The sequence below is a fragment of the Microtus ochrogaster genome, chromosome 15, assembly GCF_000317375.1.
Source record: "Microtus ochrogaster isolate Prairie Vole_2 chromosome 15, MicOch1.0, whole genome shotgun sequence".
NCBI lineage: Eukaryota > Metazoa > Chordata > Mammalia > Rodentia > Cricetidae > Microtus > Microtus ochrogaster.
Window position 1 is genome coordinate 27,197,349 of NC_022017.1, and position 25,443 is coordinate 27,222,791.

The 25,443-nt window shown below is 52.2% G+C and overlaps 1 protein-coding gene across 1 annotated transcript in view; it reads left to right on the top strand.

The window, feature by feature from the left end:
- Efcab6 (EF-hand calcium binding domain 6) overlaps window positions 1-23,505 on the top strand; it is a 192,704-nt gene extending 169,199 nt beyond the window's left edge. Inside the window, exons 27-32 of the mRNA XM_026782404.1 lie at window positions 8,210-8,437; window positions 17,521-17,769; window positions 18,876-19,026; window positions 19,199-19,383; window positions 21,979-22,128; window positions 23,358-23,505. Of these exons, the coding sequence (XP_026638205.1) occupies window positions 8,210-8,437; window positions 17,521-17,769; window positions 18,876-19,026; window positions 19,199-19,383; window positions 21,979-22,128; window positions 23,358-23,480 (1,086 nt within the window). The 3' untranslated portion in view covers window positions 23,481-23,505. The remainder of the gene's footprint in view (window positions 1-8,209; window positions 8,438-17,520; window positions 17,770-18,875; window positions 19,027-19,198; window positions 19,384-21,978; window positions 22,129-23,357) is intronic.
- The last annotated feature ends 1,938 nt before the right edge of the window (window positions 23,506-25,443 follow it).

Here is a 25,443-nt window from a genome sequence, read left to right on the forward strand (position 1 = left end):
AGAGCCCACCAAAGCTGGAGTCCCACTGTGGGCAGGCCCAGGAGTCCACCTGAGCCAGGCCTGAGGTCCCATGCCCGTCACACTCACAGGAAAACCAGTCTGTGGTTATCAAGGCCAATGGAGCCATGAAGGTGTTCATCATCAGAAACCCTTTACACTGACTTCAGGATAAGACGCTTGGACCTCTCCAGCATTTAGGAGGAAGGATGCATGTTAGACTTGAAATGTGACCAGTGACCAGCTTAGAGAGCAGCAGTCAGCTAAGGACAGGTGTTGGGTGACAGCTCAGGCCCCCTCTTCATGTTCCTGTCCCTCCCCAGCCAAGCTCCCCCTCGCCTCCAGAAAAACATTCCCACACCCAAGTGCTTTGTGTGAAGACAGCATCTCCCTGCTTGAAGAAAACCACTCCTGGTCAGAGTATTTTTGGATCTATTCAGTACCAGGGGTGGTTTAGCAATGATGCCAGCTGGTCATGCCAGGAAGCCAGGAGGTAACCTCAGGGTCACGGTGTCAAGAAACTCCTGCAGAGAATGGCTATGATACAGAACCCTCTCCCAGGCTGTACATGGTGGCTCCTCACATCCCAGGTCCAGGCATGTGATGGACATGGGGGTGTACTCAGAGGACCCCACTGGGTGACCCAGCTTGACAGAAATGACCATTCCAAAAACAAACAAAAAAACTGGAAAGTTCTATTCCGTGGCCCTGCGGACACCTGACTGGAGTGGGCTGAGAAATTAAGAAGGACAAATTGCCCACCCAGCGATTGTGCCTGGCCAGCCGCTGCCACCCTCCTGTAATCCACAATCAAATGTCACCATACAGGTGGACATCAGGAAGGTGCTCTGAGCCGGCCACGTTCAGGCATTCCCATGAGTCCCCGTGGTTGGTCCTCATGATGCTGCTGCATGCTGTGAGCGGGCTGCATCAGTGCTGTATCACAAAGGAGGAAACTGAGGTTTAGAGATCTGTGGCACCTTCCCCTGCCTCCCCCGCACCATCACCTGCAACCCCCTGAACTAGATACCTAGGGCTGGGATTAGAATCCCACAGCCTGGAAACTCATATGCTCAGTTTCCCTCCGGTAAAGTGAAGGCCCTTAGGACTGTTACACAGATTGGCCGCACTGTGGTGGACACAGCTTCGCAGGATCCCTGGCCCAGCAAGCACCGAATGTCTGTATAATTATTCGTTTCCTGCCCGACTCCCGTTTGTGCCGAATGCTTGGTGATGATGTGGTCAGTGGTGTGGAAGTTATTTGAGAAGAGGAATTTATTAGCATGCTCATAAACGACTTCGCCCGAGTTTATTGAGTCATTGAAGGGCCAAAGGGGCGGCTTTGACGCTTTGCACTTTAGGGCAGTGTCATGCTCTAGAAGGGTTTGTGAGGCGGGATTCTGCACGGGCCTGTGTGGAGTGTGTGTGAGTGCCCACTGTGTGCAGAGGTGAGCTGGAGACCTAGGAGAGTGCGGCAGAGGGGGTGGTGAGGGAGCAGGCAGGGGTTTGCTGAGGAGCCTGTGAGGGCGAGTTAGATGCACAGTGGAAGAGGCTACCTACACCGTTTCCTCCCTGTGGGCATCTTTGGCTTCAGTCTCAGTCACAGCTCTAGTCTGGTACCTGGCATCTGCCCTGTAGGGTTGGGAATTTCTAAATCCTCTTCCAAGGAGGCTGTTGTGTTCTCCTGCATGGCTGTGGCAGGAATCATCATAGGTGCCTACTGGCCTGTTTCTGGAGTGGGACCACTTTGAGCTCTTGTCACTGGCGTGGGGACCCTGAGGACAGCATAAGTCTCACCTCTCAGAGCCCAGCCCTGTGGCTTTATGAACTAGAAAGCCCAAGCTGCTCAGGATAGTGGGTTCAGCATGGCCGGCAGCTTCTAGGTCAGCCTCAGCAAGCACTGACAGGGTTGGTTTGATTTAGGGCCTTTCCAGAGACATTCTGGAAGCCAGGAATTCTCTAGGCAAAGCTGTAATTAGCAACCTCAGAAGGAAATGCTTATTTTGAGGGAATATGGTCCACCGTGGCATGCAGCAGGCCCTGGGCAGCTCCATGGTGATGGAAATGTGTTCACATCTTTAAGGATCGGAAAGCAGAAAGGGGCCTAGAACCTGGGCTGGGAATCTCAAGGTCAGTGACATATTCCTCTAGGTGGGCTCCACTTCCTAATGCTCCCCCAGTCTCCCGGTTGGGGGCCAAGTGTTCAAACTCATGAGCCTGTGGAAACAGCCTCCACAGTCCTCAGGCCACAGGACACTCAGGATGGAGCCTGGGGTGGTGGCATTGCTGCCTCACCATGCAGAGAGCCCTGGGTCTTGACACCTGTCTAGGACAGTCTTCCCTGGGGCATGAGCACCACTCTCCCCTTCTTGCCTCTGCCCTACCTCTCAGGCAGGCATCACAGGTGGGCAGTGGGCACCTTCCTTTCCAGAACTCAGGCTTCATTTTCATCTGGGATTTCAATGCTCCGTTTATTTATTTATTTATTTTGGATAGGCAGTTTTGCCGCTATTGTTATTTTTAGCATTCATTTTACCCACTGTAAATACAAATGAAGACACAGTACAATTAATTTCCTTGCTAATCAAAATATTTGATGAAATGAAGCAATTTTTCAATTCCTGGAACTAATTATAGGCGTTCTCTAGAAAGAAGTGCCGAGCTCGGTGCCGTTTCTAATTAGGGTCCTCTTCTTACCGGCTGAGTTCTTGTGGATGAGGTTTCAGGAGGTTCCTTGCTCTGGGGGATGGTGAGTAACACTGTAGGATCGTCTCTGAGTCCCGAGAGCAGAGTGGCCCTGTGAAGCATGGTCGGATGGGCTGGCTCTGACCTTCAGAGTTGAATTGTACACCTGTGGGTTTCTGAGCTGATGTTGTCATGGACCTCACTCTCTAACCGCCTTGACTGAACCTGCCTGCTATAGGGAAGGTTAGTGCCTCTGCCCCATAGGTGCCTCCGTAGTATTAAGGACACCAGGAGTCGGGCTCCTCTTCCTGAAGGTGTGCCCTGAGTCCACACATACACACACGCACACGCATACACATACACACGTGTATACACACTCATACACACATGCACACACACACACGTGTGTATATACACACACACGCATACACACGCATTCCTCTTTGTTCCCTGCACGGATTTCCTATTTCCAGGCACCTTTACAGTAAAGCTGGATGCTGCCTGAAGGTTTCTGCATCTGAAGACAACAGCAGTGTCTTCTCTGATTAGGAAGAACATTCCTCTTAGTTATAGAGAAAAAGCACAATTTCCCCCCATTCATATGGGACACAAAAGCGCCAGACCGGGAGCCATCTGTTCTTCCCTGGCGCCCACGGGTGCTCAGTGAGGCTGCTGGGAGTTGAGCTGAGAGGCAGTGGGAGCTGGGGGGCCGGAGCCCAGCAGGCACTGAGCGAAGCCCGAGGGAGCCTAGCTCTGCCTCCAGGGTTGCATGGGATCTCTGGGAGGTGTTGGCACACATATGGGGGCAACAGTGCCACAGTGATTGCCACAGTGGCCTGAGGACCATCATGCCAGGGTTTTGTGGTGGTTTAGAGGTGGTGACAGTAGTTGACCCAGTGGGTGGGGTTTTCAGTGACCTTCCTTTGTGCGATTTCTGTGCTTTCTGAATGACCTCAGTGGAACTGCAGGCATGACTGGTCCATAGGAAAGACACATCTGCAGCATGAACTGCCGTGTCAGCGCGAGGTTCCCATCTCCTTACTGCCTTTTCTGCCATCTTAGACCCTGAACATCTTGGACAGCATTAAGGTCCTCCCTTTGCCCACCTCCCCCTTCTAGCTGAGAGGGGAATGAGGTCATCAGCACAGCGAGCGGCCACTCCCCAGATGCAGGAGGAACGTGCTTAGCTGGTACTGGGTTATGAGTACTGCTCTGCCGGCTCTGTGCCTTCATAACAGTGTCAGGAGGGGCATTACACAGACAGCCATGTCCCTTCTCGAAGGTCCTCCCCCTCACCTGGGGCATTTGCCCACATTTCTCTCCCCTGGGACACTAAGTTCCATGTCAACAGAGCCTGGAGAGCCATTCCTTACCTGGGTCTCCAGGTAACATAGATGTGCCACAGATATCATCAGTAAGTGCCGCCTACTCCAGTCCCTGTGGATGGCGGTTTCACCCTAAGTGGATGGCTCCGGCAGGGGTGTCACCCACTCCCCAGACCCTGAGACTCACACTGACCACTGCTTTCTGGATGGAGCAGCACACATGGACAGCAGAGGAACTAGATAACATCAGAGATGACATGAGTCTGGCCAGCACCCTGCCTTGTCACCGCCACTCAGACTACAGGCGCATGGGGTGTATGTCATGGTATGCACATGTGTGACCATTCCTTATGCAGCCACCTTGTGGTCTTTCTCCATTCCTTCTCCTCCATTACTGATGCTTTCTGGCTAAGTTCTCCCTTGGAACCTTTAGCGGCTGCACTGTAGCCCATCTATAAAAATAGCACTCTCCCTAACCATGTGCCTAAAGTTGGTGGTCATTGCCAAGGCTTTGCTTTAGAAACCATGCTCATTTGTTCTAGTTTATTTTCTAAGGAGACTGCCAGGAGAGACAGGGCCGGCCACCAGGACGCTTTCTGGCTCCACAACGCTCTTCCTCCTCTCCAGCGTAGAGATGGCCAGAGCTCATAGTTGGCTGAAGCAGGCTCTTGCTGTCATTTCCATTTCTTTGCCTCCAGACAGTTGAACCATGACCACCACTCAGGGCAGGCAGAATCCTGCCCCCTCCATCACTATACCACTGGCAGCGCTGGCATCATTGAGTGTCTGCTGTTTGTTCCTTGGTTCCATGGTACCTTGCCATCTCCCCTGACCTCTAGGGACTCACTCCCTGAGAAAGAGAGATGGAACCCTTGCTGTCTGTGAAGTTCATCTGCCAGAGTGAGAAAGTAAAAGAGAGTGTAGAGGTCAGAGACAAGTGTGACAGGAAACCATCAGGGGAGGGGACACGTGGATGGGTCTCTGAGATGCCACAGAGTGCAGGAGGAAAGGGGACAGAGAGTACACAGGCTCCCAGAGCGTGTCCTGCAGGTAGCAGGAGCTCTTAGCTGGAGTTAGGCAAGTGAGGTCACAGAATGCAGGAGCCTATTGTGAGGCTGGCCTCTTGTCCTGGGGCTCTGAGGAGCCCTTGAGGTTCTGGCCTTTATTGGATAGTCACTTATAGAAAAGAGCCTCCTCAGGGGAGCATGCCCAAACACGGGTACAAGAGACTGTCACAGTGAGGTGAGAACGGACTGAGCTGGTGGGGTTTGTTAGTGTTTTGGATGTGGGATCAGGTGGCTACAGGCCTTGGGGCTGGGGATAGAGGTTCCATTTGCTGAGGCAGAAACGGCGCAGGGTTCCATTCTGCTGGTGGTGTTCCGGGGAGAGGAGTCTCTTTGAGGAAACTGGTGAGCCGCAGCCCCTCACCGGGGCCATCTACTTAAGGCAGCCACTCTACTGTCTAGTGCTGTGACATTGTGGCCAACAGGCCTCTTGATCAAAGGCTCCATGGAGGGGGCTGATTTCCCATCACAGGTAGGCAGAGCTGATGTCCAGCAACACAGACGAAGTCTCATCCAAGCTCCATGATTCTCCCTAGACCATAGTTACAGCCAGTTTCAGTATCTTTGGGTCAGACCCCTCCCCCCATTGCTAGCCTTTCCTAAAACTGTATGACTGCATATTTTTATCATCAGTGTAGTTGGCAAAATGTTTTTGAGTCCCACCCCCTTCCCCATATATTCATTAAAGGTATGTGGGGAAAGGAGGAGGAAGAGATGAAGGGAGAGAGATAGATGGTTGTGTGCACAACCTTAGCTGTAATTCCCCAGGAGCCAACCACCTTGTTTAGAGATAGGATCTCCCACTGGCCTGAGACTCCATTAGTCTAAGCTGACTGGTCCATGAACCCCGGAGATGCTCCTGTCTCCCCTTCCCCAGGCTGGAATTGCAGAGCCACACCACCCTGTCCCCTTTATAGGGTAAGACCTAGGGATCCAGTTCAGGTCCCCATGCCTATGCAGCAGGTGCTTTCCCGCTGAGCCGTCTCCCCAGGGCCCAGAGAAGTTTTCTTAGAACTTGAAAGGGTCTTTGCGGCTTGCATATGACTCTCCATCAGGAACAGGGCCTTGCTCTCCATTCATCCCTGCCTCAGTAGATGCAGGTTTCCCTCAATAGGCTCCGTTGTTTTCGGGATCTCACCTGTGTGTTTGGCCAGCCTTTAATGGATGCGGGATTCTCCTCACTTCAACTGATAAGCCATCCATGGCTACTGCTTTTCAAAAGCAGGTTTTAGCTCAGATTGGACCACTTTCCTAAGTTGTTTGGAGACTTTCTAGCCAATGTGTCTTATCTAACAATGTGTCTTATTCTTCATCTTCTTGTCTTATCTCAAATGGTGGCTCTCCTAAAAAAATGTGTAAGGTAGGCCAGGTGTCTATCATTCCATCATGGAGAAGGTTGAGGCATGGAGATGCTGAGTTTGTGGCCAGCCTGGGTTACATAGATAAATCATAGAACAAATAGATGAAGGCCAGCTGTAAAGGACAGGCAGTGGGTAAAGATGGTAAAGATGCTGCCCCATCCTGGAGAATCCATGACTGGAACCCTTGTAGAGGCAGGAGAGAACCAACCTCATGACTGTCCCCCCATAGTCATCTCAGGCACCTCAGTCATTACCTCAGGTCAGTTTTATCTACCTCCACCCCAGGAGAGGAGGAAACAGGCAAAAAGTAGGCAAGCTACTTGTATATTCTCCTCGTCAGGCGGAGGTGGAGTCAAGCTGGAACCAGCCATGGGCCTGCCTTTCTCCCACACTGAGCTGCTCCCCCTCCCCCCCCCAGTGTTTCAGGTATGCTTTTGGACTTAGAGGCAGGACTCCACACTAGGAGGGTACCCTCTGGTCCCTGGATGCTGACCCACTATGGAAGGATAAGGATGCTAGGATATTCTGAGCCCTGGGACTCACACTTCCAACCGTGCGAATTCTGAAAGGCATGTGACACACCAGTGATTTCACTTTGATTTTTCTCAAGTGAGAGAAGATGCTTCTCTATCTTACAAATGACTTCAAGGAGGCGTGTGAGAGGGCTGGGATCTAAGTGGAAGTGTGTGTCTGTGTTCCCAAGGACACTCCCAGCTGCTGCTGGGGTTTGTTACAGTTTCATAAAACATGTCGCCAGGCAGTGACAGAGTGCAGACATTGCTGTGAGATCATTTAAAGCATGGCCTACTCGTTATAAGGATCTGCTGTCTGAACCTGCTGAATGTCTAGCACAGCCATGGTTCCACAGTAAGAGCCAGAATCAAAGCAAGGTCATGATGAGTCCCATCAATCAGGATACCCCGGGGCCAGGGCCAGGACCACGGCCAGTGCTCCTGCCCTGGATATCTTGGATTCTCTCATCACTGGGTTATCACTGGCCAGGTCTTTACCATCAGACCATAACTTCCCTCCCCCAGGTCTAGCGTTAGGAGGGTTGGCTCACTCTGCAAGGAGACACTTTTCAAAGCTGTCTCCTACCTTGCAAGGAGGTGGAAGACTCTATTAACACACACCTTGACCCTTTGGGTCTCCCAAGCCTGGCTGCATCACTGTGAACAGTCTCCACAGAGACCTGATTTGGCTGGCTCCAAATAAACTGAGAGTTTTCCTGGCCCCTTGCTTGCCACTCCAGTCCATCTATCCCCCATAGTGAAGTGCCAGACACTGAAGGTGGGGTTTAGCCCCCCCCCCTTCAGGTCTTCATTGCAAGCCCTTTGCTTGCTCATAAAGTTCCTTTGGCCTGGGTCTGGGAAGTCCCTGATCTTGGCCCAGGTTTAGCATCTCTCTGCTGGGCTTCCCAGCACCATGGACAGCTCCAGCCACCACTACAGGCTTCTGGGGATCCAGAAGTTCTTTTGTTAACCTTCTGTGGTTAGCACTTTACCAACTGAGCCCTCTCCCCAACCCTTTCATGTGTTAAGTGAACCCTTCCTGGGTCTTCTCAATGTTCCACAACCCACATTCCAAGGGCAGAATGCTACCCTGGGGACCATTTTCATGGCAAGCGAGCCCAGGCTTCCAAACAGCTGGGCTGACCTGTCATCAGAAATCGTGACTCATCTGTTCTTCTCTACCCTATTAAGCTATGCTCCCCTCACCCAGAGACAAAAGGTACCTACTGTTTACTCAGGATCAATTTCCTTTCCATTCTGTGCAGACTGCTGACGAGTGGGCAGAAAAGATGCCCAAGATCTCACCCCCTACATCTCCCAAAGAAGTAGCCAAAAAAGACATCTTGGCACGAGTGCACAAGGCAGTGGCTTCCCACTACCATGCCATCGCCCAGGAGTTTGAGAACTTTGACACCATGAAGAGCAACACAGTCTCCAGAGATGAGTTCAGATCTGTCTGCACCCGCCATGTGCAGATCCTGACGGACGAGCAGGTAGGACCGTGGCTGCCCCCCAAGCAGTTGTGGGAGCAAAGAATGCCACCCCTACCCACTCCCCCTTTTCTTCTCCTTGTCCCTCTTCTTTTTCCTCTTTTTCACTCCCCCTCCTCCTCTTCTACTTCTTCCTCCTCCTTTTCTCCCCTTCCTCTCTTTCCCCTTTTTCCTTCTCCTCTCCCCGCTTCCTCTTCAATAAACTCTCAGTATATAGTCTTGAATAACCTGGAACTTGGTCTGTAGACCAGACTGACCTTAAACGTGTATTGATCATCCTGCTTCAGCCTCCCCAGTCCCAGGAGTGCCTGCATGAGCTGCCATGCCCCACTGAGGTCTTATTTTGTAGTAAATCATACTGAAACTCACAGGAGCGGCTGTTGCTATCACACCTGTGAACCACACCATTTTCATCAGGGTGAGCTTCCTGTCCCTCTTGCTGTTAAAATCAGCTCCAGCTTTCTGTGCATCTGTCATCATCTGGTGCTGGTATGATTGACAATTGACAGGGCTTTTCCCATCTCTGCTATACCAAGTGTGTTGGGATGGTGCAGGAATACTGACTACCACTTAACTGCCATCTTGTCCCCATGGTCTGGCTCACCTGCATTGTCTCACACTCAAAAGAGTCCAGCTCTCCTGACTTCCAGAGCTCTGTGAGTGGGGGAAAAGATATGACTTGGAAGCTTGTGGGTGCAATCGACTTTCCAGAGAAAGAGAGCATCTCTATCAGGAAGGAGTCTCTCTGAACATTTATAAGCGATTTTGTCCCCAAACAGACGCCCCTGCCAAAGTGAGAATGATGCTTGCAGGTAATGAAACAACTCAGGCTTCTGCGCCTGTGCAAGCTGTGCATCTGTCCAGCTGTGCATCTGTCCAGCTGTGTGCATGTCCAGCTGTGCGCCTGTCCAGCTGTGCGCCTATGCAGCTGTGTGACTGTCCATCTGTGCAGCTGTGCGCCTGTCTGGCTGTGCACCTGTGTGCCTGTGCTAGCTGTGCGCCTGGGCAGCTGTGCGCCTGTCCGGCTGTGTACCTGTGCTAGCTGTGCGCCTGTCCAGCTGTGCACCTTTGCAGCTGTGCGCCTGTCCAGCTGTGTGCCTGTCAAGCTGTGAGCCTCTCCAGCTGTGCACCTGCCCAGCTGTGCGCCTGTCCAGCTGTGCGCCCTTGCGACTGTGCGCCTGTGCACCTGTCCAGCTGTGCACCTATGCAGCTGTGCGCCTGTCCAGCTGTGCGCCTATATAGCTGTGCGCCTGTCCAGCTGTGCGCCTGTGTTAACTGTGCGCCTGTCCAGCTGTGCGCCTGTGCTAACTGTGTGCCTGTCCAGCTGTGCGCCTGTGCTAACTGTGCGCCTGTCCAGCTGTGCGCCTGTCCAGCTGTGCGCCTGTGTTAACTGTGCGCCTGTCCAGCTGTGCGCCTGTGTTAACTGTGCGCCTGTTCAGCTGTGCGCCTGTGTTAACTGTGCGCCTGTCCAGCTGTGTGCCTGTGCGCTTGTCCAGCTGTGCGCCTGTCCAGCTGTGCACCTGTGCAAGCTGTGCACTTGTCCAACTGTGCACCTGTGCCCCTGTGCTAGCTGTGTGCATGTCCAGTTGTGCACCTGTGCTAGCTGTGCGCCTGTCCAGCTGTGCGCCTGTCCAGCTATGCACCTGTCCAGCTGTGTGACTCAGAGCAGTCACTTGGAATCTCTGTGTTTTCTTTGTGCTTCCCCTGAGCCCTCTTGGAACCCTTGCTTCCTGGCCAGCTGCCTTCTTTGCCTCTGCCAGGACTTGGCCCCTGCATCTCTCACTGTCTACTTCCCCTTCCAGATGCAGAGGGAGGCCTTTCCCAGTCCCACTTGGCAGAGCTCGTCATGTCCCACTTGGCCCTTCCATCCTCCTCTCTTTCCCATTTCCCATGCCCCTGGTCTCCTGATCACAGCCTTGGCCTCTGAGCCAGTTTCTAGGAACATAGTCACCCATCTTGATGGGAGGCAAATGCCCAGAAGCAGCAGAGCCCACTCAGGTGTGAGTGCTGGTGCTAGGCTCTGTCAACAGAAGAGTTTCCCCTGTTGCTGTGTGACAAGGCACCTGAAGAAGCACCGTGAGGAAGGGAGGGTTTGTCCTGGCTCTCGGTGGGAAGGCAAAGTCTGTCATGATGGGGATGCAATGGTGACAGAGGCTTGAGGCAGCTGCCATGTTGTATGCACAGCCAGCATGCAGAGAGAGAGGTTGCTGCTGGTCACTTCCTACTTTCTATTCAGCCCAGAACCCCAACCCATCAAATGGTCCTGCTCACATTTTGGGTATGTCTCCACTTCTTAACTATTCTAATCCAGAAGCCTCTACACAGGTATGTATAGAGGTTCGTCTCCTAGGTGATGCTAGGTCCTGTCCAGTTGACAGTCAGTATTAATCATCACAGCAGAGGAGGGACATCAGAAGCTAGTGAAGCGGAGCATATGAGCAGTGCAGGCTACTGCCTGTTGGGAAGGGGCCTGTGGGAGCTGAGAGGCCACGACCAGGCACCTGCAGGGGACTGTGGTCTCCCTGACAACAGGATGCAAGCCCACAGAGACAGAGAGCAGTGCCGACAGGAGCAGCTTGAACCAGGAACAGCAGGTTTTAATCCTGCTACCAGCAGCGGGATGACAAAGCTGTCCCTGAAGGGTCTGCATCTCGGAGAACTTTGAGAGTAAACATACTAAGTAAAACAGACAGTCTCTTGGACAGTGGTGATCTTGTATGTTTCTTTCAGGGAAGGAAAAGAGTACAGACAGGGAGTGGGAGCCATGCTTGTAACTAGTAGGGTTGGGGAGACTCTCTGAGCAGGTAGCCTCAAAGGGACAACCTGGCTACTAGGAAGGGTTAGCAGGAAGCAGAAGGGACATGGATTACAGAACTGTGATGGGATTGGACCATTGGCAGATGACCAGTGCTTTGAGGAGATGAGCCCAAGACTCCCTATAGGAGTCTGTCCTATAGGACAGGAGCCAAGTGAAAGCATTTTGTCTTCACTCGAGAGGTGAGAGGGCTGTCCCTACCCTATGCCAGTTGGCCTGATGGGTGGCTTTAAACAGGGGCCCTCTGGCTGCTGTGTGGAGAGAGATGAAAGGCAGGGATCAAGGGCAGATCATTGACAGAAGGGACAAGAAGAGGTTGAGGGTGTCTGAGCTGAATCCCACAGTGTGTGCCGGTGTCTGTGAGTGGCCGTGGAGCTAGGTGTTGGTATTGGGCAGCATAGAGTAAGGAGGTTCAAGGCCAACTGTCCACGTGAAGCTGTCAAGAAGAGTGCCCAAGGCAGAGGCTGAGGGATGCAGAGGCTGGAGGATGGGCAAGGTGAACGTGGACAGGGCATGGCTAAGAGCCTAAGATGCAGGCTCAGGGTGCCAAAGACAGACAGAGTTTAGGAATAACAGATTGAGAAGTCATAGGGACTGGAGAGAGCCGAAGAAAAGAGCCGGCAACCACAGTGACATTGAGGAGAAGCTGGGGAGGAGTTGAATGTGAATCGTATGTACATATGTGTATATGTGTGAGTGTGTAAGTACATATGTGGATGTGTATGCACATGTATGTGTGCCCATGTGTGTGCACGCACTATATGCATGTGTATTCTTTTATACACTACATCACTGCAGTTGAGTGGACCCCGCATGCATAGCTCACTCCTGTTCCACTCTTAACTGTGGTTGAGCCATCCTCACTTTACCCGAGGTACAGGAACATCATCAGCTGGTCCTCTCTCAAGTTTTCGGAGCTTTCACTTTCTCTTCTTGCCGTGTAGGCAGCACCTGTTTGCCCACCTATGTGAAGTGGGGCTGCATCGTCCTGGCGACTCTGGTCCTCCTCATCTGCAGTGCCAGCGCTGTCTGTCAACCGTTCTTTCATGGAGGTCTGCTCCAACTCCACTGTGCTCCACGTTGTAAATAGCCCGCACCCGGGTCTTTGTGGCCCCATCAGGTCAGGAGTGTCTGCCACAGTCTCAGCTTTGTGTGAGTGTTCCAGCGCCATCGCACGGGTTCCCCTGGAAAGTCGTGTGGTGCTACATACCTGTGATGCCCATACAGGCAGGGGCGTTAAGAGCTCCCTGCCAGTGTGGCTTCAGGAGTTCCTGCCTCCAGGGGGAGGGCGGAGAGGAGCCTTTGACGTTTATTGGACTGCACCAATTGAGCTTCTTCTCCACTGACCCAGACTCCCTCTCTTCCAGTAGGTGTCTGTTCCCTTTCATTCTGCTCTATTGTTGTTGCTGTGTGGTATCTTTTGTCTTTAATGTCTGTTTTGCTTCGTTGTAAGAAAACTTGTAACTTCATACCTTCAGTTAAGTTTTGTTGGCTTTTGTCATAACAACTTTGTTAAATTTAGTCATTAAATAACTTGTCAACCAGTTTCCTGAGCTGATACCTCAGGCCAGTTCTGACCAGCAGGCAGGTGTCCTTTCAACCCATAGGCCTAATAGGCCTATTACTTCTTTTTCCTTTTTTTTTTTTCTTTGTAGCAATGCCTAGGTCCCACAGATCTAAACAGAGCTGTAACAACTTCCCTGGTATCTAGCCTCGATTGAACAGGAATGCTCCAGTGTTCGGAGGTTAGATCTATTTTCCCTAGAGGTACTTTTATATATCACATGTCAGGAACTCCTGATCAATTGTTAAGTTCTTTGCATGCCTGTTTTTCTAAAACCCAGCAAGCATGGGCAGGCATTGTTTGTATCAAATGCTTCCCCTACATGGAATCAAGATAGACACCGAGCTTTGCCTATTCAGTTTCTCAGGCAGTGAGCTGTGCTGATGGACGGCATGGTCTTAAAGCAAAGGTAAGCACAGTCTGGTCAGGCCAGGTTGAAAGTGTTTCCATGGCTAGCAAGGTGACTCGTGGTTAGAGGTGGTTAGAGCACTGACTGCTCACGCAGAGGACTAGGATGGGATCTGACCTGCTTGGTGGCTCACAGCTGCCTATGATGCCAGTTCCAGAAAATCCAATGCCCTCTTGTAGCCTTGGCAGGCGCCCATGTGTGCACATGCTCCCTCATCCTCCCTCTAAACCTGAAAACAATTGTGCTGATGGTTGTGACAGCCATCTGTACTTCCTCGTGCTTGTGTCTCATTTGAATCAAGCTACTACTGTGTAAGTAGAATCTAGGGCTGTATACTCTTCTTTTTGTCAGAGAGGCCTGGGAAGAACTGGGCTGCCAGCTTCCTGAAGATAAAAAAAAAAAAATGCTTATAAGCTTCCCGGGGCCCAGAGTTTTCCATAAGGGGGTTTTAACTGCCAGTGTGTTTTTCTGATGGTTACAGGGCACCCAGGCTCATCCACTTTAGTGATTTATGTTTTTACATGAATTTGTTCACTTTTTCTCACTTTTCGGATTGGCATGCACTGACTCACCATAGACTCTGTGTCCTCTTTTCTTGCTGTATGTGCCACACAGCTGGACCACACAGCACTTGCTCCCCCCTCCCCCAGTTCATACTACAGCCACGTGTGTGCTCTTAGTCTTTTCTGAGGATTGGCTTTCAGCTCTGCGGACTTCCTGCTGTATTGACAGCCTCTCTCTTGTTCCTCTTCCTTGGCATAGGTTGGATGCAGGCTTTGAATTTCAGCTGTTCTTCCTTCCATAATAGGCACTTAAAACTGTACATTTCTGTCTAATTACTACTTTAGCTGCATCCAAATTTTGATACATAGTTGCAAAATTATAATGGAGCTCCTAGTCTCTTATTCCCATCTTGGGTCCTTTGATTTAGAAATACTGGTGGTTTTTTGTTCCCGGATGAATGTGTTTTTAAAGAGTTATTAACTTATAAATGAACATGATTTTAATTAGAGAATGAGACTGGATCTTATCAGTTATTAGAATTATCTGAGATTGGATGTGTGGTCATTCTTCATAAATGTTTCATTTGTAGCTAGATGGTGTGTTTTGAATGGAGCCTTATGAAGCGGTCTACACCTGCTGATTGAAACCAGCTGTTACTTCTAGCCTCAGAATCTCTATTCTCTGTTAACTTGGCCCATCAATGGCTCAGAAATGTGGATACTTGTAACTCAGTGTTAGATATATCAAGTTCTAAGAAAATAGCTTTTAATCTTAAAGTCTATTTAATGTGATAGCAGTATGGCCTCTGAGCCTTCCTTTCATTTAGTGTCTGCTTGATATATCTATTTAAACTTCTTCAAATCTTTGACACCCCTGATATTTCCGTTTTGCATGTAGGCTTTATGAATAGTACATAAGTGGATTCTTAAACATCTTCTCTGGTGATCCCTGCCATTTTACATGGGTGTTTGGCTCATTTACATTAGTTGTTGTTTCCATTTATTTCTGTTGTCAATATTAAGCTTCCTGCCATGCTTATTTCCTTTATGTTGTTTGAAAATATATTTTCTTGGTATAATTTGGATTGAGCTTTTTAAAACACCTTTTCTAGCCTATTTGGCAAAAGCTACATACTTTTCTCATCAGTAACTGGCTGTTACCCTTACATCTTACCAATTTTTAAACCAGGTTCCCTTACTCTCTGGTTTGTGAGAATACTGAGTTGCTGTGATTCAGTGGTCTCCTTGCATTTCATATTATTAGTATCTAATCTTTGTCTTGCAACTTTTCTCTACAGATTAAACCTGTATGGCTCACTGGCCTCAATGCTGTTTGTTCAGCATTGCTTTCCTTACCCATTCCATTTGAGGCCTGCCTTCTTTCTGCCTATATTTTTCTCCTAAGAAGTATGGCCTTTGATTGTGATCTGTTAACGAAATTTTTTTTCAATGATTGCATTTTTTGTTTCAAGGAATTTTATTTTCCCCTGATTTCAAATGTCTGTCAGTTATGTATTTCCCATTGCTAATGCTCCTGCTTGATTTTAACACATTCAGGCATGGGCACTAATAGTTCTGATATCTGAAGGCAGAGTCAGCCTTGGCTTGTTCCTTCATTCGTGTGGTGACTTTATTTCTTTGAATGCCATCGGTAGGCTGCAATCTGGAAGCTGTTACACTACTGTTGTGTGAAGTTGCAAGATCAGCTTTGCCAGGAAAGTTGAGTGGGGGGGGGGGGGGGGAGGTGGAGTGAGCACCTGGGGCCGGTGAGGAGCACAGCAGAACAAAGGGAAGATGGACACGCAGATGGTTTCAAGCAGAACCTGGGACCAGGTTGGGCTAAGATAACACCGTTTGCAGATGAGGTTCCAGGAGCATCACAGACAGCTGTGCTGCTTCTGAGTGGCCAACCTAAGTCCAACACTGAGTGGTAATGGTGTTTTGTCACAGCCATAGAAACCTAAGAAAGAATCGGGGTTAACAGGAACCTGCCACTTGTCTTTAGGAATACATTGGCCAAAGATGACAACAGAAGGCACAAGGAGGAGAAAGCCAGAGCCGTTGAGATGCTGCTACACGTTTCCTTGCTGGGAGGCAGTTCTGCACCCACCACAAGAAGCTGTGGGAGTTCAGAGACTCCCATCATTCTCAGGGGCTGCATCAGCCAGAGCTGGGTTCAGAGGAAGCTTGAGGATCTGGGTTTTGTGATGATGGAGAGAGTTCCTCAGAGTGCCATGGAAGAATAGGGACTAGGAGGGAGGAGGGAGACCAGCGGCCAAATGGCACAGCAGTGATCATCCCAACTGGCAGATGAGGCTGTGTCTACACAGTGGCCAGATGGGTGGACACTGTGAGAATCAAGGCTTCTAAAAGGTGCTGGCTGGATCTGGAGACCAGGGCAAACCTGAGGTTGGAGACCAGGGCAAACCTGAGGTAGAACACGGGGGACCTGTTAGCCTCTCAGGTGTGAGTTGGTCCACTTCACTTGCTTTTTGGCAGAAGCTTGTATATTTCCAATATATTCTTTTTTAATTTTCCTGTAGGTTCTGAAGTTGTCAGAACCCTGTGGGCAGGTCTTAGCAGACTCCCTGGGGGTTTCTGCTTCCTAGAGCTGGAGAAGCCCTGGGCTAGTTCACCTCAAAGCTCATCAACTCTGTGGAGTCTTATTACCCATCATGGGTTGTTTTTAATTTTCTCAATGACTTCCAATCCTCTCAGCTCCAGACACCAACCTCTGGGAATATGCTTGGTACGCATGCCTACTTGTAAATCCCACACATGGAAGCTGCCTGCCTGAGCACAGGTCAGGGTGGTGCAAATCTAAAGATGCTCTAATCCCAGGGAGGCACCCACATGTCTAACCCCACAAGTAGGCTGGTATGGCAGTTAGCAAGTCTTTGGGGACTTTAGACGGAGCCCAAGATTTGGTCACTTTAAGTCATTAACTGTGGGTAAACCCCAGGAGACACCCAGGAGGAAAGTACGTTTCTGGTGACCTCTAGGCTGCAAGGGGAACAGGAAACTGTCCCTTAGCCCAGCCTCCTGGCCTCTGTGCCCTGGGGGGCTGAGAGCCAGTCTCTGTCAGCTGGAGGTTTCGCAAGCAGTCAGGTAGGGGGACAGGAGCCCTTCTTCTTGGTTCCCTGAAAGACCTGCAATCATCCAAAGCAGCTCACGTGGGAAGCCGCCTGTCGCTTTGTCCCAGGCTGTAGTTTCCATACGGTCTGTGGCATCAGACAGTCACCACAGAAAGCCATAAACTTCTCTCCGGTTTCCAAATGCTTCCTTTTCATCTTGCAAGAGGGACATTTCTTACCTTTGGGGTGATATAAATTGTGGTGGCAAAGGCAGTGGCTGAGGCGGTAGCACCTGTGAGCCACTGTGACTCAGGTGTGCAGGGACAGCTGAGGAATGAGGCCAGCGGCTTTCTTGGGACGGAGATGGGGCCCTGGTTTGATTTGCATTTTCTCCTAAAATGTTTTTATGCACCACAGCTCGGTCACTGTGACTAATCACAAGATTTAATGGCCTTAAACTGCTCACTGAGGACCCAATTCAATTAAAAAATGTCCTGCGGAAGCCATGAATAATCCTCTTGTCTTGCCTTTTCTCCCCCCACAGTCTTCCAGAGGCTTCTATCCTGCAGAAACCAAATGGATTTTTTTCTCATTTTTTTTTTTAATTGACATGAACCCTGGTCCACAGTCACATCCTGCCACCTCTGGCTTTACTCCTCCAGGACTCCTGAGGGACTCAGGCCGGGTTCACGCTCCCCTGGGACTGACTTAATGCTATTAGTTTGACAGGTTGTGGAGCGAGATGCCCGTCAATGCCAAGGGGAGGCTCAAGTACCAGGACTTCCTCAGCAGGTTCAGCACTGAGAGAGCACCCTCGCCACCCATGGCTGCTGGAGACTTTGGCGACTCTGGAGACTCTACCGTTGCCCAGAGGGGAAGCAGTGCCCCTGAGGTTTCCCAAGGAACCAGATCCACCCTCTACTCTCCTCGGGGCCCCAGAACCGGGTTGAAATCAAGGAGTTACCCCAGTGTGAGTTCCCAGCCTGATGTGTGTCCCCTGTCACCTCAGATCCATGCACACGGGCCAGGTGTTTCTCCCTCAGACTGCAGGGGACTGACAGATTGGGCTCATGATTCTGGGGTGAGCTCTAGTGTCAGTTTCCAGTAGGGGTGGGGAGCGGGGTGCAGTTTGAGGAGGATGGGGGAGGGGCGGGATGGAAAAGGGAACCTAGAAAAGGCCATAAGGGAAGGAAGAGATCGAAGTGGGGCACAGCATCCATGGGCGGGAAGCCTGGCTCTGAGAGGGACAGTCTCCTGACCTTGGGCACCACCTGCACGGATGAATGGATTCCCAGTTTACACTGGAGCCAGGTGAGACCTCGGGTGTTGCCCAGTGTGACACAGAGCCCTGAGTCATCCCCAGCTCGGGGGGGGGGGGGGCGGGGAGTGCCTCCCTCGTCCTTGAGCAGAATAGCGGTGTCTCCAGGGAAGGGCACCTGAGACCACGCTAAGTGCCCACAAGGCAGCTGCTGTGTGCTTACACCATGTGCCTAGAGAAATATGGCCCCAGATGCAGGGCCTGGTAGACCGTCTGTGCACTGGGTGTTTGCTACAGCTCCAGATGGACAAAGGTCCCCGCCCAAAGGGGCTCTGGTGTCACAGATCTCAGGATGACAGTGAACGTGGTCTTCAGTGAAGTCAGAGGTGGTGGAGAAAAGGAGTCAGAAAGTCCTTAAGGCTAGCCACGTCCTGGACACACACATTGGAGGGAGATGATTAGGTTGCTGGTCTTTCTGCTGAGATCTGGGGAGAGAGATGACCAGCGGCACTAAGGGGCTTTAACCTGGGAATCCCGGGAAATAAGCGTAGCCTTGAGTCAGTAGGCCCGAGAAAGGCTCCATCTGCTGTGGCTGACCTTGAGGGGGGAGGAATCCCAAGTCAAGGAGTACAACATGGCTGTATTAATTCCAAAGCTGTTCTTATGGGGTGACTTCAGATGGCTCGTGGGCGGAAGTAGGGTCCCTCTCCTTTCCTGGCGCCGACAGAGCTGAACTTCAGACCTCAGGTCCACCCTGTGGTTCCCATGACTGCCCCCAGGAGACCTCCAGTTGAGAGCCCCATTGTCTCCCTCCCCAGACCCCAGCAGGCACCCCACCCCTGCAGAACTGCGAGCCCATTGAGAGCAAGCTCCGCAAGCAGATCCAGGGTTGCTGGCGCGAGCTCCTGAAGGAATGCAAGGAGAAGGACAGTGACAAGCAAGGGAGCGTCACTGCAGCAGAGTTCCTGGGTCCGTCTGACTCTCCCCTGGGAAGACATGCCTCTGTCCTGCCAGCTCAGGGGGGGGGGGAGGGATGGGAGGAACCTGTGCGGGTGCTCTTGGGTAGAGCCTACTGGTAGCCAAATGAGGACGAGAATGCCTGAATCCCCACCAATTACACTTTGGGCTGCTTGGTCCTCAGCTCTTGTGGAGAAGTTCAAGCTAGACATCAGCAAAGAGGAGAGCCAGCAGCTCCTTGTCAAGTATGACCTGAAGAACAACGGCAAGTTCGCCTACTGCGACTTCATTCAGAGCTGTGTCCTCCTGCTGAAGGCCAAGGAGACCTCACTGATGCGGAGGATGAGGATCCAGAATGCGGACAAGATGGTAGGTGTGTTGTCCTGGAGACCGTGGGGTTATGAACCAGGCACCCCTCGCTTGTCAGCACAGGTGGACCTGGACACACAGCCTGACCCTGCCCTGCCCGCACCAGCCAGGACTCGCCACCTCCCCACAAATGCTCCCTTGGATCTCTGGCTGTGCCCCAGAATCTGTGCTGAGAATGAGACCCGCGCTTCCATTCCCCAACTACCAGGACAGTGGGAGGAGGCCGCGAGGTCAGCGTGTCAGGGCGTGTTCGTACGGGTAGGGTAAAGATGAGACTCTGGGGCCATCAAATCTGTGATATTAAAGATGTCCTAGAAATTGATTTCTTTAAAAAAAAAATCTTCCCTCTGCTTCTGGAACCCTGAGGGCAGAGTCTAGAGGTACAGCCTGGGGGCTGGGGCCTGAAAGTCTTTTGGAGGGATCCATCTACCCACAGTGGTCGTTCTCAGTCTGGGGCAGGGCTTCCTCCCTCCAGAGTGGCCTGGGAGGTAAAGAAAAGGCCAAGCCAGCATGTGAGGGCCCAGGGCTCACAGCCAACATTAGACCTTCAGCACTTGGCTGTGAGTGTAAGGGGGGGGGGTGCTGAGTGTGGGTGGGGCCTGAGCAGCTACCACCCCACCACCCCTGCTCATCCTCTGTGACTGCCCTTCCTTCCTTTTTTCCTTCCTTGCCTTTTCTCTTTGTTGGTGGAGCGAAGCTTTTGGAGACAGAGTCTCACCATGTGACCCAGGCCGGCCTCAAACTTTCTGCATTCTTTCTGTCTTGCCACCAACGCTCACCTATGGCTTCACAGGATGGCAGAGGCACTGAGACCCAACCAGGAGAGTAGCCCTGCTTCTCCCTTCATTCTCAGTTTTGAAATCGTCATCACAACCACATCCAGTGCTTACCTGAGCTCCATCATACCCTAGCCGTGCTCACGGTTCTCCAGAACGTGGGACTACAAAGTGTGTTCTATGCCCCTATTCCCTTGTCTGGAATACTGAGATGAGTGCGTCTGGGCACACTGCTGAGCAGTAGAGAGGGGAGCATGCTTGAGTAGCTCACACAGGGCCCAGGAGCAAGCAAATCCCGTTCCAGTCTCATTGTTCAATGGGGACTGATGATCTCACCCCACCCACCCACCTGGGCGGCCATCAGAGGGACTGGAGCAAATGGTCCATTCAAAAAAAAAAAAACCATGCAGGAAGCCCCAAGAAGTTCTAGGTAAGATCCAATATCAGATGTTGCTTGCCTGTAGGAGCCAGTGAAAGGCAAAGCCAACTGTACCTCAAGCTAGCCCAGCCCTATGGGTAAGAGATGCCATTCTGGTCCTCCTTGGACATTCCTGAGGCCCAGGAACCTAGCTGGAGAACCATGGGGATCTTGTATCCTGCAAAGCCTCCCCTAATCTAGTCTCCTTCTGCTCCTCTGGCCTCAGATTCCCCTCCTAGAAATGCCCTAGAATGGGCTATGAGGAGTAGATATGGGTCTCTTGGAAAGAGCAAGCTGATGACCGGCTGTCTGGAGCAGAGGCCACCTCAGGATATTTCCCTGTCCTTAGAAAGTCTGGAGGGCCATGCTGGAAGCTCTGAGTGTCACAAGGAGACCAGGCTCTTGCCAGATGTCCCAGAATACACCCACTGATTCCCCTGCCCCGGGTGTCCACTGAGTACAGAATGGTTCTCCTTCCTTGGTTGGAAAGGCTTCCTGCCCCACACCTAAAGAGCCCCAGGCCATCCTGGCCACGGTGTGCCATGGCCTCAGCTCAGAAGCCCCATTGCAGGGAAGCTGAAAGGGAGATTTCCTCCTCTGGAGGCTTCAGTTTGCTCAGAAACTCCAACAGAGTGGGGCAGGCATGGTGTGGGGAAGCAGCTTGGGCCACAGGCAGCGAGCGACAGGGTTGGCTGGGCAGAGTTGGGCTGGGCACCAGTGTGGCTAAGCCAGGCTACGCAGGGCCCTGGCAGGTGGGCAGATTGTCAGCCTGCCCTGCAAAGCTCTGGGCACTGGGGGTGTCTCCTTCCCAGATGTTAAGTGACAAACTGAAAGCAATGGAACCTCGCTGGTTTATGTCGGGCCATGTTGGTCTGAGCTTTCCTGGGACTCGCTTCATTTTCTTGCCTGTTGTTCACTCCATGCTATGCAGACATGTGTTGGGGCTAAAACACTCAGACATCGCATCTAAAGGGATAAGCACAGTGCTGTGATAATTTCCATTACCACGCATGGTTGCATCCTGTAGCTTTCCAAACGCCCTTCATCAAAGAACCTGCTAGAAGGCCTTGTCTTTGTCCTTACCCCAGTATGACTTTGAAGTTGGCCTAGTGTCTGCATGACCCTGTCCTTACAAATGGGACCTGCCGTGACTGGATCCGAGCTGGGATCATGTTCCCTCCATCAGCCACAGGTTCCATCTGAGAACTGGAGGCAGGAAGAAGCCCCTACCCGCAGCTGTGGCAACTCTGAGGTGTTCCCACAACTCTCTGCACCCATGAGGTGATAGATCGGAACAGCCACATTGCAGGAGCAGGGCCAGGCCGCCAGCTGAGGAGGCAGTGTGCGTGCCTCCGCCAGGCCCACCCCAGCTCCCAAATGCATCCCTGATCTTGGTTTTAGAAAGAAGCCGGCGTGGAGACGCAGTCCTTTTACTCGGCCTTGCTGCGGATCCAGCCCAAGATTGTTCACTGCTGGAGGCCCATGCGGCGTACGTTCAAGACCTACGACGAGAACGGGACTGGGCTCCTGAGCGTGGCTGACTTCAGGAAGGTGAGACGCTGCTCTCCGTGGCTCTGGCGACCTGGCGCAGGGACCAGGCCTGAAAGGCCTGCAGCATAGAAAGCTCTAGAGACCCTGCACTTGCCCATGGAGGCCCAGGCCATGGCCTGCTTGCCCCTTACTTATGGAAACTCCAGGGAATGGGCTTGTGCGTGCATGCGTGTGTGTGTGTGCGCGTGTGCATGCACACACAATACCTGTGTTTCCTTTGAGACCACAGTATTGCTAGGCTCCCTACCTATTCCTGTGTCCTATCAGGGTCTTGGGAGTGTTGGGACAGCCCAAGAGTGTGCATGTGATAGTGGCCTCCTACACAGGGAGCCCCACTCCACCCCACAGTGGAGTCATTTAGCTTCAGCTAATCCTGGGTGCCACGTAATTCTGGGTTTGCCACCCTCTGCCTCCCACCCACAACCCACTCATAGCCACTCCAGCTTCCCATGCACGCTGGGGCCAGCATCATCCCAGCCAGGGAGTCCGTCTCAGTCCATTTCAGATAGGAGACAGTAAGATCAGGGTTCTCCTCCCCTTCCCGGGGACACAGGGTATGGCTAGCAGAGAGAACGGTAAGAGGGGGACGTCTTCAGCAGAGCTGGAGGTGCGGGACGTGGGTGTGAGTGGGGCCTCAGGTTCCTCCTTTTGCTTTTCTCCCATTCGGCCCAATGGCCACCAGCTGCCCTCAGTCCTGGGGCCCTGGGGTGTTTTAGCCCATGTTCTTGGGACATGTTTTAGCCCATTCTTCTTAGGAGTGAGTGATAACGTGAGCCACAGGGAGAAACAATACCCTAATTTCTACATATTATCAGGGAACTCTAGCAGGATTTGTCTGGGCTATAAGAGTGAGTAAGACAATAGCAGCTGCAGGAGGAAGGCTCGCTCTTCCCATGTAGAAGGCTAGAGGTGGGACTTCCAGAGCTGGCTCAGCAGTGGGGTCAGGGACCCTGTTTTGTCCTGCCATGCTCAACACCCAGCTTCCTTCCCCACCTCATGGTCCAAGGTGGCTTCTGGAGCCCCCACCTCTTCCCAGACATTAAGAAAAAGGCATGCCCCGTCCCTTCGAAGAAAGTGTCCTGGGTCCTGCCACTGAAAAGGAAGGAGGTGATGACAGTGGGCATGGAGCATCCTCAGCCAGGGCTCCTCTGTACCCTGAAACTCAGGATTAAGGATGAGGGCGTCCACCTGCAGCTGCCACCACTGCTAACCCGCCTGCTGGCCCCCAGGTGCTGCGGCAGTACAGCATCAACCTGTCAGAGGAGGAGTTCTTCCACGTGCTTGAGTACTACGACAAGTCGCTGTCATCCAAGATCTCCTACAATGACTTCCTGCGTGCCTTCCTGCAGTAGGCACCCAGGCGGGGCTGCGCTGGGGACAGCTGTGGCCTCGGGGTCTGTCCCCAGACTAGCAAAACCAGACCATGGAGGGCTGCAGCGAATTCCCCAAAGTGGCTTCATAGCCGAACCCTACCCAGCATCAGGCTCCTTCCTGAGACGTGCAGGCTCTTACTCCAACCCTCACTGGGGTCTCCCTGGGTCAGCGCAGGGTGGCCGCTGGCCTTGGGCGACCTCACTCATTAATATGAGCAAATAAAATAGTCTTTGCAGGAACGACTCTTGAGACTTTGAAAGAACTGCTGCTAATAAAATGTTGTAAAGCTTGGGGTTCTTGGGGGTTTGTTCACGACTGCCTGCAGGGCACCCCCTCCCATCCATGGTCCCTGCACCATTATCCAAGAGCCAAGGCTGCTTCTGCCCACCCACTTCTGACTTAGGTCAGAGGACAGCTGGAGCCCCATGGCCATGGCCATCCTGATTAGTTTTTTGTAAACTTGGCCCGAGCTAGTCATCTGAGCAGAGGGAACCTCAACTGGGAAATTTCCTCCGTCAGCTTGGCCTGCAGGCCAGTCTGTAGTGCATTTTCTTGATTAATGATTGATATGACAGGGCCCAGCCCACTGTGAGCAGTGCCACCCCAGGGCAGGTGGTCCTGAGCCTGAGCAAGTCATGGGGAGCAAACTAGTAAGCAGAGTTCCTCTGTGGCCTCTGCATCAGTTCCTGCCTCTAGTTCCTGCCCTGGCATCCCTCAGTGATGGAGTGCGACCTCAGAGCTGTAAGATGAAATAAACCCTTTCCTCCCCAAATTGGTTTTGGTCATGGTGTTTATGCAGCAGCAGCAGCAGCTAGGACAGTGTCCCCGCCCCTGCCCTCTTCTCCTGAGTCCCACACTTCTTCCAAGGTGGGGACCCTCCCATGACCTCTGGGGGACTGTCCAGGGCAGCATCCCAGTGCAGGATGTTCCCTCATCCCTCCCTCTTCCCACTAGCACTAGGCACCGAGTCCCACTGGCAGGGTGCGACAGAAGTCCTGCTTTGCACCCACACCTGGTGACCACACCTAGTGTGGTCAGGCACGGCCTCTGGATCCCTCTCAGGAGGAAAGCAAAGCTGCAAGCTGGCCGGTAGCTTGAGTCCAGGGAGCAGCTCTGCAGGGAGACCTACTTTCTAAACTTGGTCACGTCTCTAGGTCCCAGCACTGTCAGCCAGATGCCTGGTGTGACACTGATCCGATCGGGATACACGGCACTCCCTCACTGGGCTCATAGGAGGTCTGGTCCCTGCCATTCCAACCCCAGAAACCCAAAGGGTCCCTGTGTTTGCTGAGCAATCTACTGAAATCCTGTGTGGAGATGCAGTGAGGGGGTTGTAGGTGTTCACACACATGCCTAGAATTTGGCATTCGTTCCATCCTGTGCCTTGGCCTTTGTCTTCCCCGCACGGACTCTCACACAACCTTGAACTCAGAATCTGCTGTTCCTTCTGCCAGTTCCTCCTCAGAATGCAAAGCCAACTCCTGTCCTCCCGTGGCTGAGACACTCTAGTCTGGTACTGTTTAGGAGTTGAGAGGGGGAAAGGGTAGCAACAATAGGAAGCAGGACTTGAGGGGGGCCCACAAAGCCCAAAATTTCACTCCCTGACACTGCGTGGGGAAGGGTGGGAGCCCCTTGGTACACACGTCCAGCCTTCAACCAAAACGACAGTCTGCAGAGACAAGCATGAGGCTCGGATTCAACGTGGATTTTGGAAAGCACCTGAAGGTGAAGGGAGCAGACGTGCTTGTTATAAACGGTGATGGGAGAGGAAGACAGCATGGCCGCATAGGAAACTCCAGCAACGAGGAACACCAAGGGATCGAGAAAAGCGCTGCAAATGCAAACCACAGTGGCACAACGGGCTTGTCAGCAAATGAGACCGGACACGGCGGCAGACCGGCAGGGTGTGGATAGACGCAGAGAGAGGAGTAGGGAGATGAC